Source organism: Myotis lucifugus, unplaced genomic scaffold (assembly GCF_000147115.1).
Source record: "Myotis lucifugus unplaced genomic scaffold, Myoluc2.0 scaffold_40, whole genome shotgun sequence".
NCBI lineage: Eukaryota > Metazoa > Chordata > Mammalia > Chiroptera > Vespertilionidae > Myotis > Myotis lucifugus.
The window spans coordinates 1,016,045-1,034,613 of record NW_005871088.1 but is presented as its reverse complement, the minus strand read 5'-3'; the positions used below and the strand labels follow the sequence as shown (position 1 = coordinate 1,034,613).

The 18,569-nt window shown below is 58.3% G+C and overlaps 1 protein-coding gene across 1 annotated transcript in view; it reads left to right on the top strand.

The window, feature by feature from the left end:
- The first annotated feature begins 9,817 nt into the window (after positions 1-9,817).
- Positions 9,818-18,569, top strand: part of ATP2B3 (ATPase plasma membrane Ca2+ transporting 3) — a 53,602-nt gene continuing 44,850 nt past the window's right edge. The window contains exons 1-5 of the mRNA XM_023753023.1: positions 9,818-10,165; positions 15,463-15,660; positions 15,873-16,130; positions 16,553-16,678; positions 17,339-17,464. Of these exons, the coding sequence (XP_023608791.1) occupies positions 9,958-10,165; positions 15,463-15,660; positions 15,873-16,130; positions 16,553-16,678; positions 17,339-17,464 (916 nt within the window). The 5' untranslated portion in view covers positions 9,818-9,957. The remainder of the gene's footprint in view (positions 10,166-15,462; positions 15,661-15,872; positions 16,131-16,552; positions 16,679-17,338; positions 17,465-18,569) is intronic.

The following is an 18,569-nucleotide window of genomic DNA, read 5'->3' as shown; positions in this document are numbered from 1 at the left end:
TTGGCTTTAATTATGTATTTGTTGCTTTTCTGGAGTTTTCTGGGCAGTCACTTGGCAGAGGAACAATGTAGGAATCTCGAGCTAGACCACCTGAGTCGACCTCTGTTCCTTGCTGGCTGTGTGACCTTGAATGAGCTCTTTAACCTCTCTGTGCCTCAGCAGCTTTAGCTCTAAAGTGGGGACAATCACTTTTCCTGCCTCAGAGGCTTATAGCTCAGAAGGAATGCGTCCTTCCCCCAAAGCATGGAGGAGAGTACCCCACACAGCCCCGGTGCCAGGCAGTGCCTGTGACCAGATTGTCCTTCTGTCTCTCTCTTTGGTACTCTCGTGGTTCTGTCCCTTTGGCTAGAACTTCTAGGACAATGTCAATTGGCACAGGTGAGGGGGAGCCCAGCTCTGAATCATCACATGTTCCAGGGAGCCCATGGAAGTAACGGGGGTTGGGAGATCATGGAGACTCCGTGGAGGCCTCCTGGTTCTCCTAGAACCAGAGCTGGCTTTGGGCGTGGAGGGGGCAGCCGACTGAGACTGGGTTCCTCCCTGCATGCCTGAATTACCCAGGTGATGAGCTTGACCTCTTTAATGGAGACCCAGCTTCATGGAGGTATAGACAGAGAGAAGTCGGTTTCTTTCACACACAAAAATGTAGGCAACCTAGGGCTGGAATGACAGCTACTTGGCCATCAGGGACCCAGGCTCCTTTGATGATGTTGCCATCCTCAGCAGGCAATGTGCCAGACGGAGTAAGATAGCTGCTTCTGCTCCTATCTTCATATCATCATTCCAGCTGGCAGGAAGGAGAAGAGGGGCAGGGGAGTTCACATTCCTTCCCTTTAAGGACACAACCCTGGAGTTGGCCTTGTCCCTTTTCCCCCCATGTGCTTAGAATCCCTATTGCTGTCCATGAGTAAGGCCCGGCCCGGCCCCTTTTGCTCAAATCCCATTGGCCAGCACATAGTCACATGGCCATACGTAGCTGCATCAGAGTTGGGGGAATATAATCAATGGATGACAAGACACCTGGCTAAAAATTAAAATACGACATGGGAAGAGGGGAATAGAAATCGGGGACTATCTAGCAACTCTCTGCCACACCCTCCTGGGGGTTCGTTAGTACCTCCTAAAGCCATATTGTATTGACAGCACCTGTGGTCTGGAGGCCAGGCCTTCCCCACGTGTTCTGGCCATCCCTTCCGGTCCCTTCTGAGGACAGGGTGGGGTTAGCGCCTCTGAGGAAATGCAGAGCAGCAGCAAGAGAGGAGGCAGGCAAAGAGGGGCCACACTTCTTCCATGTATAGGGGGGAAGAGCCCTGCCAATGGCCACCAGCAAGCTCAGCCTCTCAACTCGTCTGCTTTTCTGCCACCTAATAGGCAACCAGCCAGCTGAGGCAGGATGAGGGTGGTGTGAAAGGTCATCCAGGCTAAAGGGTGGGGGTAGGGAACGTATGGAAGGGTCTGATTAGGTTTTCATTCCAGGTAGAGGATGCTCCTGAAAGTTAAAATCCATACGGGCATCTCTAGCCAGTTTGAATCAGTGGATAGAGCATCGGCCTACGGACTGAAGCGTCACCGGTTTGATTCCTGGTCAAGGGCATGTATCTCAGTTGCAGGCTCGATCCCCAGCCCTGGTCGGGGGCGCATGCAGGAGGCAACCAATTGATGTGTCTCTCTCACATCGATGTTTCTCTCTGGGTGTCTCTCTTCCTCCCTTCCACTCGCTCTAAAAAGCAATGGAAAAATATCCTTGCCTGAGGATTAACAACAAAAAATCCACCCTGGCAGAATCATCGGTTGATCGTCAGTCAAGGCAGTGGGACTGTTACTATCATTGTGCGGTCCAAGGCATCACGGGAGGCTACTCTGGACACAGTACAAAAGGGCTGGTGGGGCCAGTTTGGTTTTTCAATTGCAGCAAAATACACATTGCATAGGATTTACCATCTTAACCTTTTTTAAGGGTACAGTTCAGCGGCATCAAGTGCATTCACATTGTTGTACATCCATCACCACCATCCGTCTTCAGAGCTTTTCATCTTCCCAAACTGAAACTCTGTCCCCATTAAACACTAACTCTTCATCCCTCTTCCCCACCCCCTGGCAAACACCCTTCTATTTTCTATCCCTATGAATTCACTTGCTCTAAGGACCTCATATAAGTGGTGTCATATACTATTTGTCCTTTTGTGTCTGGCTTATTTCACTTAGCGTAATGTCACCAAGGTTCGTCTATGTTGTAGTGTGTGCCAGAACTTCCTTCCTTTTTAAGGCTGAATAATAGTCCACTGTATGACTAGACCACATTTTGTCCACCCATTTCTGTGTCGATGGACACTTGGGTTGCTTCCACTTTGGGCTGCTGTGGATACCCCTGCTATGAACATGGGTGTGCAAGTCTCTTAAGAGACCCTGCTTCCACTTCTTTTGGGTAGATAACCCAATGTGGGATTGCTGGATCCTGTGGTAATTGTATGCTTAATTTTTTGAGGAACCACCACATCATTTTCTGTAGTGGCTGCACCATACTTCACATTCCCTGTTGGAGCATGTCTTAGCTGGATAATTCTGGGCCTTTCCTGGAGACTCCCTGTGCCACCCCCTTCTGACCCTGAAGCTCCCCCTGGGACCAAGCTTTTTTTTTTTTTAAGATGGTTTATTGATTTTTAGAAAGAGAGGAAGGGAGAGGGACAGAGAGAGAAACATCGGTGTGCAAATGGAACATCAATTGGCTGCCTCCTGCACAGCTCCTACCGGGGATCAAGCCCGAAACCCAGGCTAACCCAGAATCAAACCGGCAACCTTTTGGTGCACAGGACAATGCCCAACCGAGACACACCAGCCAGCGCTGGGCCCAAGCATTTTTAAAAATCCCCTCCAGGTCTGGCATCCGCCGTTCTAGGTTAGACTAAAGCGCTGAGCCACCAGTTCTCAAGGGGTTCACCAACCTGGGTCCCTGCCACCTCCAGGTATCTAGACTTGTTGGATTTTTCCGGATTCCAGAATCCTCCTTGGCTGGACTCTAATTAGCCTGTCCTCTGAGCATCTGTCTTTCTGCTGGCCTGAGATGGCCCTTTGAGTCTGGACCTGGTGCTGACTGGGAAGCATCCTTTGGCCTTGCTGGCAGCCCCAGTGGGTCCCTGCGGTGGCCCTGGTGCCCAGTGGCAGCACGACCGGCCCTCCCCTAGAGACAGCCCCACAGGGTTGGAGGTTCGAGTGGGAGGGTGTGTTCGTGAGCTTAAAGAGAGGGTGCCGTGGCAGTGGCTGACCCTTTTCTGCTGTTATTGTTTTTGCCCAAAGCTGTTCCCTGGGAAAACCACTTGACGTGTGCACAGATTGTACCAGGAACTAGAGGGAGGAAGAACAGAGGGGGGGCTGTCCCTTTAAATCTGTTTTCTCTGTTTTATTTCCTTTCCTTTTCCCATCCTCCTCCCTCCACTAGCACAAGTGGCGGGGCTGTGGAGGGCCCAGGAGCTGCAGTGACGGTGCCTCTGAAATATTAATGAGGCTGTTCTCTGCCTCGGCTCCTTCTCCTGCTCCCTCCTCCCTTCCTGGCTAAATGCAGGCCTCGTCCTTGGAGCCCTCTTTTCCCCTCCTGGGTGGTCGCCAAGGTGGTCAACCAGAGGAGGCGGGGGGGAGGGGAGGAGGCAGGGGGCCTGGCAGGAGAGCTAGGTCCTGGCCCAGGAAGGGGCCTCCTGGGAAGTCAAGGGTTAAAGGGGCACCTTGAGCCACTGCTTTCACCTGCCTGGATCAAACCAGTCCCAGAAGAGGGCAGGGCAAGTGGGGTCCCCCGAGGGCCCCTGCACCTGCTCCCCGGCCTGCTCTCCACCTGCTGCTAGAGGGTTTGACCCAAACCGGGCCCCAGCTGTTGTGCAGGGGCCCCCCGCTGACCTGTGGGGCCTCCTGCTCCTGCTTCCGTGGGGCTGGGCCTGGGTTGCAGGTGCCTGGAGGTGGAGAGAGGAGGGGACTGTTATTTCAAGGAATCCCCACCATGAGTCACGTAGCTGAGCCGTGGGTTCTTCTGGAAGGTGAGCCCCTGCTCCATGGATCTGTGGGGAGATGTGTAGGGCAGCGCGCCTCAAGGAGGGTGGCACTGGAGGGCATATGCCCAGGGGGGCGGGAGTCAGGCCTGCATCTCTTGCCCTCTGACTCTGTCCCAGGCTGCCTGGGGTTTGGCCTGACTGGGCTATGCTCCCTCCTTGCCTCAGGGCATGGTTTCCTGGGCCTGTGGAAGCCCCCGAGTGGCAGGACCCAGCCCTTCCCCTCAGGCATCCAGCATCGGCCCATTAGCTGCGCGCAGTGACTTGGAAAGGACAGTGGGAACGGGGTCTGCCAGCCGGGCCCCGTGCACCCTGGGGAGGCAGCAAATGCTCCACCATCAACGTGGGGACAGGCACCCACTCAGACCCCAGCAACTGCAGACTGGTGGCGGACAGGGGCTGCAATGGGACTATGTTTCCCCAATGGAGAATGGGGTGTGTTCTGATGCGTTGCAACTTCTGACTTGGGGGACAGCAGTAGGATTTCGTCCTCCATTCCTTGTTCCCTCCGTGAAGGCGACGCTGGGCAGCCCCACACGGAGCTGAGGAAGCAGAAAGGTCCTGTCTCCTGGCAGCCAAGCGGCTGGACTGCTCAGGGCATCGTGACTCTCCCCCGGAGCATGGCCAGGAGGTCTGATCAGGGTGTTTGTGAGGGTGCCATGAGGGAAGCATCTGGAGTGAGGGCCCCAAGAGAGGGCACCCTGGCACAGAGGTGCCCCCATCTCTTTCAAGAAGCTCCAGAGCCTGGAGGAGGGGTTCAAGGAGGCAAAGTGGGGGGTCCAGGCAGATGAAGTTAGAATGCCGGGAGAGCACCCAAAGCCAGGACAGAGGTAGCCAGAAAGGGCCAGGGGTGGGGAGACGATTCCTGGGTTTCTAATCACGTGGGCATGAGCCACTGGGCCTGAGGGCAGGAGACCTCTGGATGGCCAAGCCCTGCTGGAGGGAAAGGTCCAGAAGGCGGGGGGGGGGGGGGGCGCAGACCTAAACACAGGCTCCCTCTTGCAGAGCTCGGGCAAGCCCCTGAGGTAGCAGCCTGTTGAAAATGACAGAGCGAGGGTGAGGCGGGCAAGGGAACCACCACAAGTGTCTGCTCCCGCCACCCTGGCACGCTGGCCAATTTGTGCCAAAGTGGAGCAAATGCCAGAAGGTCCCAGTCCCCCTGTGTGGAAGTTTTCAATTCAATTAAGCCAATTAAAGTCCGAAAGATGAAAGAGTACAGAAATGGTACATCCCCTGCCCTTTCGGCGCTATAAACCGTTTCTAGGCAGCCAGCCCAGGCCGGAACATTCTCTGTCAGGGTCTGCAGAAGTGATAGAGCCGGTCACTTTCTGTTCTTGGCCATTTCAGTGGTGGCTGCTGTCCTTTCCTCAGACTGACAGAGGCCATTGCCCGGACTTACGGAGAACCCAGGAAAACAAGAGCATATGCCATTAAGTCTCTCCAGCGGCCAGCAGTCAGAGGTTGACCTTGACTTAACGGATGGCTTCTCTGGCCCGTGGCGTTAAGATGAGGGAAGTTAGCACAAATGAGCACAGGTTTCGACTTGAGAAGCCCCCAGAGCTGAGTGGCCTGCTGGGGGTCCTGGGCATCCCCGCCCTTCATCCCTGCACCACACCCCCACGCTCTCCCCGACAGTGGTTCCCCTATTCCCAAGGCTCCCAGCTCCTCCTTGGCCAGCCAGGCCCAGGGCTGACACGCAATGGGCTTCCCAGCAACTCAATAACCACGTGTCTCAAAGAGCTGTGACCCTAAGGGCGGAAAAGACATGCTCACGGCTTGTTGCAATGTCAAGCAGAAGACAACAGGCACAGTCAGGAGATTCTAGACTCAGTTTGGGCAGATCCTGGGGAACGTTCTATTGGAGTTGCCACTCGAATTCGTTGCTGGTGGAGATGGAACAGAGGGTGTGCAGGGCAGGGCGCGTGCGGATCTCGAAGCTGGCAGGCTGCTCCTTGCAGCAGGGCGAGTGGGGCCGTGGGCAGGCCAGTGTAGGGCGCAGCTGAACAGGCCGGAGCTGGAAGGGCCTTTGAGGGAATGAGGCCTTTTGCTTGATGGCGGGTGAGGGGATTAAAACGGGGGGTGTGGTTTTCTGGAGGCCAAGGCAGCTTGGAGGCAGAGAGACTAACCATGCCTGAACCGGGGAAGGTAGTGACCCACAGCTGGCTGGTGACAAGCCACCCAACTGGAAGGAGACTCGTTAGATGGTAGATGGGACATGGGACCTGCTTGGTTGGGGATGAGGGAGAAGGAGCAGGCCACGGGTACAGGCAGAGTGCCAGGGGACACTGAAGCATGGAGGGACACAGGGCCAGACGAGAGGGGCAAAAATACTTTGAGCCAGGCCTCACCTCCTCACCCAGTCCCCTTATCATGAGTCACTGTGGGCCCAGTCAGCCCCAGCAAAGACAGCTCACGAGTTAGGAGCAGCTCAAGGACCCGGCATGGCTCCGTCTGGGCTGCTATTGCTTAATCGAGGGCAGGGCCACCCTGGGGGGGCAGGGGCAGGGATTTCGAGGGGGAGGACGGAGCTGGCCTTGGATGAACCCTGGAGGGGCGGGGGATAGGGACGCTATGCTGCGGGCTTGCAAGGTACCCTGCTCCAAGGAATAGGCATTTCCGTTGAGCCACTGGGATGAGCCCACCTAACTCTGCATCATTCCCTCTGTCACCCCCAGAGCCCACCAGTGCCATGTGGCAGCAGTCGGTGCTCATCCAACTGGGTGTAGAGGCTGAAAAGATAAAAGGTTCCAAAGAAACAACATCCTTCATCTGCTTCCCTTCTAGAAAGAGCCCCTATGGAGTCCTGAGGCAGCTCCATGGGGGTCACTCAGGCACACAGCTGGCCCCTGCTGCCCTGGCCACATGTGGCGGGTCTCCGAATGCAGACCAGTGGCCTGCCTGCCAAGGGCATCAGGGCCCGGAGTGAATGCCCGCCACTCTCTTCGGCCAGTACGAGCAGGGCTGGCAGGGCTGGCATGGCCCGGGGACTCTGCTCAGGGACAACTGGCTCAGGTTTATGCTGGATGCCTTGCCACGCAGCCCCGGCCCTCACAGGACCAATTGTTTGGTCCTCTCCCAGTAGCCCTGCCTGCCTAGGACCTGGATAACAGCTGAGCCCAGGAAGCCAACTCACAGGGGGTCTGTGGGCCCAATGCTGGCTGCGGCCTGTGTCTGCATAGGTGAACCAGACCCTGCCCCTCCCTCCAGCAGCCAGCAGGCTAAGCAAGGGGCGGGGGGGGGGGGGGGGGTAGGGAGCTGGCAGAGACAAGGGCATGGGGCAGGACAGAGATGCCAGGTGATGCTGTCTGCAGAGGACCAAGGAGTGCAGGTGGCAGTTAAAAGCTTCCATCGCTGTCCCCAGCGGTTCCTTGGCCCGCCGAGGCCCGTGGTCAGAGGCAAGAAACCTGGGTGGCCTCATGGCTCTGCCATCTCAACTCAAATGGCAGAGTGATTCCTGCCGTGCCCCACCCTGGGTGGGTGGGGTGCATTCCTACAGCACCCCCAAAGGAGCCCAGCCTGCCCCATACACCACAGAAGCTTTGCTTCCTTCAAACCCCAGCGCTCTGCTGCACCCAGGCATCCTGAGCCCCAGGCTCAGCCCCATGGCCCCCACCCTCACCCAGAATGACCCACCGAAGCTCCCGCCTTCCCCTCCATTAGCCCTCTGATAGGTGGTGGCCCATGTCACTCATGGCCCCAAGTGATCTGCAGCCCCCCTTCCCCCACCGACCTGTCCATTATCTGCCTTCTTCCTGCTGTCAGAACACTCTTCCCTCCAGAAGAATGGCTCACTCCACCAACTTGTTCCGGTCTTTTCTTTTTTATTTAAACATATTCCCATTGATTTCAGAGAGGAAGGGAGAGGGAGAGATAGAAACATCAACGATGAGAGAGAATCATCGATCAGCTGCCTCCTGCATGCCCCATACAGGGGATCGAGCCCCCAACCCGGGCATGTGCCCTGACTGGGAATCAAACCATGACCTCCAGGTTCATGGGTCAACGCTCAACCACTGGGCCACGCAATTTGGGCTGATCTTTTCCTAAATGTGTCCCTTCCCTGACCCCTACTCCCAACTGAAACTGCGCCCCCATCACTCTGAAGCCGGTTTCTCACCAGCGGGACCTGCCATGTACCCATCTCCCAGGCAGATGCAGAGCGTGGAAATGCATTCAGTCCTGTCCACCCCTCTGTCGTCCTATCCACCCATCTGAACCCAGCACAGGCATGTAGTAGATGCTCAGTAAAGATTTGTCAGATGGCGAACTGAATGGATGGACAATGGGGAGATGCGTGGGTGTGGAAGAGGATGGCACATTTGTGGGTCTGCCACTTGGTTTCCGCGTCTTCCGGCAATGAAGGCTTTTAGAACACGGACAGCCTTTTCTGAGGCGCCTCTCTGCTTCCCAGACGCCTCGGGCAAGGACTGCCGTAGGTGCATGTGCTTTTTCTTGGCAGGTGGGGCCAGCATCCGGAGGAACTGAGGCCCCACCGTGTTATAAGCCCCTGAGAGCTGTGGTGCATTCACTAGGCTCTGAGTGAAGGCGGGGGCTCTCCTGAGAGCAGCAGGCCACAGGGCTCTGGGCTACTGTGTTTCCATGGGCGGTTCTAGATCAGAAGTCTGGATTGGTGGCCAAATTCTGCCTCCAGGGGGATCCTTCTGAGCCAGGAGCCTCCTCAGAGGTGAGGCATGAGGCCCAGCTGAGCCACGTTGCCAGGAGGCCTCCGCTGGTGTGAAGGCCAAGGCCATGTGCACGGAGACTACTATAGCCCTAGGAGCTTAGTGCATGGCCTTGGCAGATGCTTCCACTCATGCGCAGGCAGGCCGCAGGCAGGGAAGGAGAGGTAGAGGAAGACCAGCTGGAGAAGCTAGCGGCCGGGGATAGGCAGGCCCAGCAGGCTCAGCAGGCTCCTGTGGTCCAAACCGCCAGACCCTGGACAGGTGTGGGCAGTGGCCGTGGGGTATGGGGACAGTGAGAGGGATGACAACTTCATGATGCTCTGCAGAGGAGTGAAGGTGGTGTGGCCAAGGGTCAGCTGGCTGCTCTCAGTGCCGAGGGTGGGGGTTGGGTGGCACTGTGCTGTGGGGCAGGGCAACAGACCTGTGGCTACTTTCTGATTTCTCCTGTGTGCCCTGTCCCCCCCCCCCACTTCTGCTCCCTTTATCCCCTCCTTTCTGCCCTCCCTCCCTTCCTTCCCCCTCCCCTCTCTCCCTTCCTGCTTCCTCTGGGCCTCCTCTCTTCTTTGCCCCCACTTCCCAGGTACCCACAGGGCAGCAGAGACACCCTGACCTGGCACTCAGCTGGCCTTGTCCATGGCTTGGCCTGCTCCCGGGACCCCTGTGCATCATCGAGCCTGAAACCGTGAGCTGTGAGCAGCAGAGGCTGAGCCGGGATTTATAGCATGCGGGCCCCACAGGGCGAGTCTTAATCAGGCAAGAGCTGCAGCGTGATGGATTGGTCGATTCGCTGGAGGAGGGGCACGGCCATGGGAGGACTGTGGCACAGCTAACCCATCCATGCCAGGGCAAGACCCTCACTAATCAGTCCCACCCTCCCGGCTTGGGTGCTCATGGTGGGCAGGAGTAGGGGGTGGCCCGGGCAGGTGAGCCTGGCAGAGTGTGGGGGTCACTGGCCCAGCCGGGGGGGGGGGGAATATTGTATTTAGCAAGTCACAACTTGAACTGAGTGCAGATTTGTGGAGAATGTTCTAGAAGAGTGGACCTTGGTTTTGCCTCAACTGTGCCCCTGGCTTCTTCTCCCCTCCTTCTCCCCAGGTGTCTACACTTGGCCACTTCCCTGCCGCCACCACTTCCACTACACCCTCCCCCAGGCATTGGGACCTCAGGTGGCCACCTAGCCCGCACTGAGGCTGCACCTGTGAGAAGGCCCCGCACCCTCTCCTCCCAGTGCGACAGGCAGGATGGGGGACATGGCCAACAGTTCCATCGAGTTCCACCCCAAGCCCCAGCAGCAGCGGGAGGCCCCCCATGCCGGCGGCTTCGGGTGCACGCTGGCTGAACTGCGCTCCCTCATGGAGCTCCGAGGGGCTGAGGCGCTGCAGAAGGTCCAAGAATCCTACGGGGACGTCAGCGGGCTGTGCAGGAGGCTGAAGACCTCGCCCACAGAGGGTAAGTCTGCCAGCAGAGACCTGACACGGCCACCTGATCCCAGGGGACTCTGGGCCATGTGCCACCGGACGCTCTAAGGGCCTCCTGAGGATGTTCCCTTCCTAGAGGCACTCTTTATTTAAACTATGTTTTTATTCATTTCACAGAGAGAGGGAGGGAGAGGGAGAGGGAGAAGGAGAGGGAGAGGGAGAGAGAAACATCAATGATGAGAGAGAATCATTGAGCTGTTGCCTCCTGCACGCCCCCCACTAGGGATCGAGCCTGAAACCCAGGCATGTGCCCTGACCGGGAATCCAACCAATGACCGCTTGGTTAATGGGTCAGCACTCAACCACTGAGCCATGCCGGCCGGGCCCTAGAGGCACTCTTGACCCTGACAATGCCTTCCCCGGGTGGCCATTTCCCCCTGAGCAGGAGCTGGTCTGTATGGGGTGAGGAGGTCACCCTCTGGGCAACCTGCAGTCTTCAAGGAGCTGTGGCCGGACCCCTGCACCCGCACCTTCATAATGAGCTGGTCTCTTCTTTGGAATAATAGAAACTGAGTGACAGATAAAGGGAAGGGAGGAGACAGCGCCACACCAATGCACGCAGGTGGGATGGCCCCTTTCTGTGTGCCGGTGCCCCATGTGCTCAGCACCGTGTCCAGTTAATCGGGGCTAGACAAGGAGGAAGAGGTGCAGAGTGGGGCTCTCTGAGGGCTTGGGTTGCAGGAGGCCTCTCCCTGGCAAGGGAGAGCATGGCTTGGGGACAGTGGGGCCGGAGGGGGTGGTGCCCAGAGTGCCAAGTAGAGGTAGCACTGGTGACACCAAAGAGGTGCCAGTCTGAGACAGCGTAGATCTGAGCAGATCTGCTGCAAGGAGCCTCTGGGAGCCTTGGGGGCATCCTCTAGAGCAGCGGTTCTCAACCTGTGGGTCTCGACCCCTTTGGGGGTCGAACGACCCTTTCACAGGGGTCGCCTAAGACCATCGGAAAACACATATATAATTACATATTGTTTTTGTGATTAATCACTATGCTTTAATTATGTTCAATTTGTAACAATGAAATTGGGGGTCACCACAACATGAGGAACTGTATTAAAGGGTCTCGGCATTAGGAAGGTTGAGAACCACTGCTCTAGAAGGTTCTAAGAATGAAGGCCTGACTGCCATTTTGGGTCCCCACCTCTGCCCTGAGGTCCTCACCTCCTGATCCCAAGGTGATCCTCTGCCCTGCCCTGTGCCAGCCTCCCCCAGTCCTGCCTTCTGGGTCTGCCCGGAAGCCGGGACCACCAGGAGCCAGGCTGGGTCCCAGGTTCCAAGAGTTGGGGTGTTTACCGGCCCAATGGGCACCTCCCTGGCAGGGATGCTGGGGCTGTCCCAGCCAGAGCCAGGCCTGTTCTGGGCCAGCGCTGATAGATCTCACAGCTCTCCTCTCAGCCATCACATCAGCCTCCCAGGGCCCTGGCCATCGTCTGCCTCCTGCTCCCTGGTCCCATGTGTCTGCGGGTGGCGCGTGGGCTGGGACTGGGAAGTAGAGATGGCCCACCGGGGAGGAATCGGGCCGAGGACCAGGCGGGAGGGCGCTCACCTGACCGGGTCAGGAACTCCGAGGTGGGTGGCCTTCCCTGACTTCCTGGGTCTCTCGTGGTTTGCACTGTAAAGAGGCCCAGCCTGACACGGCGTGTCACGGGGGCAGATGGTTTGATTCAGGGCCAGAGGATCTCTCTCCTTCCCTCCTCCTTGCCCTCCCCCATGATCTGGGGCCATTTAGCCACAAGAGCTCTGGCCTCCCCCAGATAAAAGGAAGCAGATGGGCTTCAGCTGGCAGCTCTTTCCTCTGCCTGTCAGGCTTTGTTAAATATTTAAAATGTCAAGGCCCCTGGGAACCTGCCTGATTCTGCCCCAGCAGCTCTGGAGAGCACCCGGTGCCTGTGGAGGGGCAGGAATGGAGAAGGGCAGGTGCCCAGGTGGGTGGCCCAGCCAGGCCTGGTCTGTGTCCCAAAGGATGAGTGGCACGAGGACCACCAACCCCTCTGCTGTTTGTTCCCCGGAGCCCTCAAGGTCTGGGCGCCAGGAATGGGTGACTGGCCCTCCAGCAAGTGTGGGATCCTGGAACACCTGCTGACTTAGTCCCTGAGTTCTCACCCAGACCCCCACTCACTCCTGCTCGGTCACAGTGGACTGAGCCCATCGGAGGGGCCAGCTTAGCTGTGCCCCGGGCCCTACACCAAACCCCCACCAAGGTGGGCAGACTGGGGATGCTGGCAGAGTGGTGCTTTGGGGAGGGTGGGGAGCTGTAGGGTGTATTTCGGGAGGGCACTTTTAGCAAGCCAGGAGAATTCCAGAAGCCAAGGAACCTGGGTCTTAGGCCAAGCTCAGTGGTAGGCCTGCTTGGGAGACCTGGGTCCCAGCCCTTCCCCTGTCTGGCCTCCACCAGCAATCATGGGAAGGAGGGGGCGGATTAGCCTGGAGCCACACGATGTGGTCTTAATCCAATTCCAATGGCATCTGGCCTCTGCTCTGGGCAGGCCGCCCATCTGTGTCCATGCCAACCGGCGGCCCCTGTCCCCGAACCCTGGACCTGGGCTGCCCTCGGGGGCCTGCTAGGCCTGGGCGTGCTTGGAACCAGAGGGGCTGCAGCTGCCTCCCCACCCCATGAGTGCTTCAGCTGTCGGGACCCCTGAGCCCACAGGAAGGTCAAGGCCTCCAGCTGGTCTAGGGCAAGGGCGAGAGAAGCGTTGCTGCAGCATCAAGGGCAAACCAAGGCCAAGGGACAGGCTGAGAGGGAAGGAGGGAGGAAGGGAGGGAGGAAGGGAAGGAGGGAGGGAGGGAGCTCCTGGGGATGAGGCCCCCTGAGGGCCCAGCTTCTCAGGGACAAGCTGGGTTTGTGGGGCGAGGCCGGCGGGATGTAGATCCATGTGGCGCCACAGGCGATAAGCTCTGGGTGGGGGGTTGTCCCTCTCACGGGCTCCAGATCCATGTTCTTTCCTCGAGCAGGGGGGAGGGGGAGACCCTGGTGTGTGTCAGTTCAAATGCCTCCCTGGCCCTGACCACACCTTTTCTATCTCCTGTGGCTCAAGGACATAGGCCCTGGGCAGGAGTGGGGCACAGGCCCTCGGCTGGGTCCCTGGCCCTTAGGAGCTGAGGTCCTGAGCCTCTCCCAGACACCCAACTGGGAAGCTGCAGACTCCAGAAACTTGAGCCACAGCTGGCCCGGCACGATGAGGCCAGGGGGAGAAGGGCAGGGACAGCTGCGGCTCTGCTGGGTGGGGAGGACAGCATGTGGTCATCGCCTCACTCAGGAGACATGCCAAGCCTGTGCCGGCTGTGGGCTTTCTCCTTATCAGTCCTTCCACCTCCAAGAGGCCCCACACTGCTCATCCCCAGAAGCCTTCTTTCCCTACCCAGGGCACACCCACCTCCTCCTCCCCACTCCTTCGGCATCACACTTAGCACTTCCTTATCCTCAAGTCCCGTGGGGCCTGGTCTTGTTTGCTTTCCCAGGCTGGCTGGGAGCACCCCATGGGCTGGGACCTGGCCCTTCTGGGCCGCCCTGTCCCTGACAGAGACACTGGGAGTGGCAGCGACTCAGGGCTGAGAACTGCAAGTCACCAGCTGTCCACCAGGTGTCAGTGTGGGCCTGGCACTGGGGGAAGAAGCAGCGGTCCTCAACCTGTGGGTCGCGAACAATGAAAATGCATCCTGCATATCAGATATTTACATTACGATTCATAACAGTAGCAAAATTACAGTTATGAAGTAGCAACGAAAATAATTTTATGGTTGGGGGTCACCACAACATGAGGAACTGTATTAAAGGGTCGCGGCATTAGGAAGGTTGAGAACCACTGAGAGAGGCTGGGGGACAAGGGCAGGGCTGGGCACAGGAGCGCAGGGGACAGATGAGTCTGGGAGGAAGGAGAATCCTGAGGGCTGAGGGTGGGGCCAGGGGACTTCGTCATCACATCTGCCTGCCTCTGGGGACAATGGCCAAGTGGGTGTCCAGCCTTGGGAGGCAGTGGCCTGGATGCCAGTCCCACATGGAAACTTTGGGTACTTTCAGGCATGAGCCTGAGGCAGATAGCCAGGGGCCTCGGGACAAGCCCGGGTAGGAAGTGGGTTTTCCCAGGAAGAGAAGTAAGGGTCCAGCTTCCAAATGCCGGGCTAGCCCCTTTGTAGCCCTTAATTCTCAGCCTCTGTGTCGACCAGGTCCACCCTCCCTTCCAGCCCACACAGCAGTTTGTCCAGGGTGTGGAGGTGCCTCCTAGGGTTCTAGTACCATTGGTTCAGGCCCCTCTCAACTTGTCAGCTCCATGTCACAGTGTCTCATCTGCTCAGGCCACAGGGGCCCGGTTTCCCTGGCCTTCATCCTCCTTATCCTCCACCTAGTGGCCTGAGAACACCGTGGAGTGAGTGTGAACCATTGACAAGTCCACTAGCCTTAGAGACACTCCGCAACTGCCTAGCGTGCAGATGTAGTGAGGGTCCTATCCTGCCCTCCTTGTGACCCCCCCCCCCCCAGCTCAGGGATGGAGGCTAGCACTGCTGTGGGGTCTGGAAAAGGCATTGGGAAGCCCAGCCAGTGTGGCTCAGTGGTTGAGCGTTGATCTATGAACCAGGAGGTCACAGTTTGATTCCCAGTTAGGGCACATGACTGGGTTGCAGGCTCGATCCCCAGTGGGGGGGCGTGCAGGAGGCAGCCGGTCAATGATTCTCTCTCATCACTGATGTTTCTATCTCTCTCTTCCTCTCCCTTCCTTCCTCTCTCTGAAATCAATAATATATATATTATAAATAAATATAGTATATATTTATTTATAATTATAAATAAATATTATATATATATATATATATATATATATATATATATATATATATATTTATTTAGAGGCATTAGGAAGGAAGCAGCTGCCTCCAGAGGGCAGGCCATGAGAGCACGGGGTTGGGAGCAGTCTCTGTACGCCTCCCGGACATCATGGGTGCCAGGTCCTTGCTCGATGGCATGAGCAAGACTGACAAGATCCCACCATAGTCCCTAGACCTCCCCAGGCACAGCAGGAGGATGGCCCAGCCCTTCCACATGCTAGGGGCTCCGTGTTGTTTAGTGGCTACATGCCCACGCTATCCGGGCAGCTGGGCACCCCCACATACATGCCCCCAGGGTTGGACAGGCCAGTGCAGTTTCCACTTTCTGGTGCCTTCAGTCTAGAAGGAGAGACAGGCTTACCCAGGAGCAGGGGAAGAAGGTGTGGGGCCACGTGGGGCAGGGCTGCCGGCTGCCTTCCCATCATGCTCTGCCCCTGCTCTCCGGTGTAGGCCTGGCAGACAACGCCAATGATTTGGAGAAGCGCAGGCAGATCTATGGCCAGAACTTCATCCCTCCCAAGCAGCCCAAGACCTTCCTGCAGCTGGTGTGGGAGGCCCTGCAGGATGTCACCCTCATCATCCTGGAGGTGGCTGCCATCGTGTCTCTGGGCCTCTCGTTCTACGCACCGCCGGGAGAGGAGAGTGAAGGTGAGGCAAAGGCCCAGAGGGGAGAGGAGGGGGGCCTGGCAGGAAGGGGCAGGACCAGGGCAGCAGCACAAGACAAGGGCTGGCAGGGAAGGGGGAGGATGGAACCTGAAAGGAGGGGGGAGGTCATAGGCTGTCCCTACTCCAGCGGCAGGAAGGAGCTGGCTGGGGCGACCCTCTGCCACCTCTGTACTCTCCTCTGTCACCCTACATAGCGTGTGGGAACGTGTCATCTGGGGCAGAAGATGAAGGGGAGGCTGAGGCTGGCTGGATCGAGGGGGCAGCTATCTTGCTGTCTGTCATCTGCGTGGTGCTGGTCACGGCCTTCAACGACTGGAGCAAAGAGAAGCAGTTCCGAGGCCTGCAGAGCCGTATCGAGCAGGAACAGAAGTTCACGGTCATCCGGAACGGGCAGCTCCTCCAGGTCCCCGTGGCCGCGCTGGTGGTGGGAGACATCGCCCAGGTCAAGTATGGTGAGTGCCCGTCATGGCTCACTCTGCAAAAGGAAGCTCAGCTCTCATTTCGGGGGGTAGTGTGGGCCGAGGAGACCCCCACCCCCACCCCCACTGCAGGCCTTCTCCCCAGGAGCACATGGGCCTCAGCTGTGGGAGGCTGAGGTGGGGATCGTGGGCCCAAGGCCCCAGGAAACAGGCTGCCTGAGGCCCCAGGAAACAGGCCTGTCAAAGGCTATCCCAGCACGCAGGATGCTTCTGTGGTCCCCATTCTCCGGGACCCAGACCACAGGGCTAGGGGTGGGTGGGTCCCCAGAAAGGAGGAGGCTGGAGGAAGAGGACCCTGCATCCGAGGGGTCCTCCCCTGGGCGAGGCAGGAGGCAGTAGGGAGAAAGGCCGCCTGGACCCACAGCCTGTGGTTCTGGCTGCCTGGCCGGCCCTAGGAGACCTGCTGCCTGCCGACGGCGTGCTCATCCAAGGCAATGACCTCAAAATCGACGAGAGCTCCCTGACCGGAGAGTCCGACCATGTGCGCAAGTCAGCCGACAAAGACCCCATGCTGCTCTCAGGTGAGGCCTCAGGGCACCGGCCCAGCCTGGGGAAGCTGGGAGGTGGCTGGCCACCACCCCTTGGACCAGCCCAGCACCCAGGAGCCTTGGAAGCCATTTGGCCCATCAACCCGCACAACCAGCCCCCCTGAGTAGCCCTTCTGGTTAGAGAGGCTGAAGACTTCACCCCACTCGAGGCCAGAGCAGCCTGTGGGGGGCATGGTGGTGGCGCTCCGGCCCCAGGGAAGGGCATGGGCCTTTCTAACCCTGGAGGGACCGGATGTCCTGAAGGAAGCCCCTAGAGGTGGGGGCTGACTCTGGGGCAGCACAGTGCCGTGCTCTAAGCCAGACCCTCAAGAAGAGCCAGTGAGGACAGGGTTCCCTTTCTAGAAGGTTCTGTCTTAGCCCAGTGTTTATCCCAGTGGCAAATGCAGTCCACAACAGGATGGAGAGGCTGGAGGTGGGTCTTGCAAATGGCTCACCCCGTGCCTCTGGGACAGGAGCTGCTCCAAGCCAGGGAGGAGGTTTTGGTCTAGACTTAGGGCCAACACAGCTTCCAGGGGCCTCCAGACGCTGAGTCCTGATTCTGGGATTCCCGGGACAGAACCTGTAGGTGCTGAGCATGCCTCCCACCTGGCGGTGCGAATCTCTGTCTCGGTCTCTCTGTGTTGGCTGTGCCAGGCACTCATGTCATGGAAGGTTCTGGAAGAATGGTGGTGACAGCTGTGGGTGTGAACTCCCAGACAGGCATCATCTTTACCTTGCTTGGAGCTGGCGGAGAGGAGGAGGAGAAGAAGGACAAGAAAGGTAAGGTCATGCAGGCCTCCAGTTCCCAGCACCCATGAAGGGCTGGTCCCCCTTCTATGCAGCTCGCTCGCTCTTCTTTGCCTGCTGCTGGCGGTCCCCCGCTAGCCTATCCCTGGCTCCAGCTCTGGCTCTGGCTCTGGCTCTGGGAGAGACAGCCTTACCCTCTCTTCTGATTTCTTTTGGGGTCCTCTCTTCTGGGGTCTTTGCCCCCGAGCCAGCAGGTCAGGGGCCCCCCAATTCTGTGTAAGGGCAGCTTCCTTCAGATGGCTGTTCCCCAAAGGCATGGGGACATGTGTGCCAGGGTGGGGGAGTGCCCTGCTTGGTAGGAATGGGGTCAGAGTGACAGGGTCTTAAGAGAATGCTGCCCACCCTCAGGGGTGCCCAACCACCATAGTAAAGTGCTGAGGGTCCCAGACCAACATGGAAGCCAGGAAATGCAGGCCATGCAGGCCCAGGGGGAGGGCTCCCAAGCAGAAAGCAACCCCCGCAAAGGATGCCCAGGGCCAGAGGAAGCTAGAATGGGCAGGGGTCCTCCCTGTAAGGGAAAGCAATGTCAAGGGACAAATGTCTTCTGAGAAGCCAGCTCTGTAGCCACCGCGGCCTCCCTGCTGCCTCCTCTTGCCTCTGCTCTGAGCCCCAGGCATGGCCAGTGTCCCCTCCAGTCCTCAAACAGGGCTCACAGCTGCCCTCAGCATCCACCCCCCTGTCTTGGTCCCGCGGGTCAGGATCCTATTCTCTTCCATGACACAGGTCTCCACCTGCTCATGACTCTCTGTGCTGACCTGGGTCTCCCAGTCCTGGGGTCAGAGCAGGTGGGGCACGGAGTTTTCTAGATGTGCCTCACCCCAGAAGGATCTATCAGAGCCTCTACCGGAAGGAGGCCCCTCCCCATACACCTGGGGAGAACTCTCACTGCAAGCCTGCAGCCAGGGCCCCAGTCAGCGAGATGCTGGGGCTGGTGAGCTGGGCAGGGACGCAGGGGCACCAGTCACTGGCCTTACTTCAGTCAGTCAAGGCCACTGGGCCTGAAGAGCAGGTGGGATCGGTCTGCCCAACCCCAGCAACATGGGGACAGGTCAGCACAAGGAAGGACATGCTAGTGTCC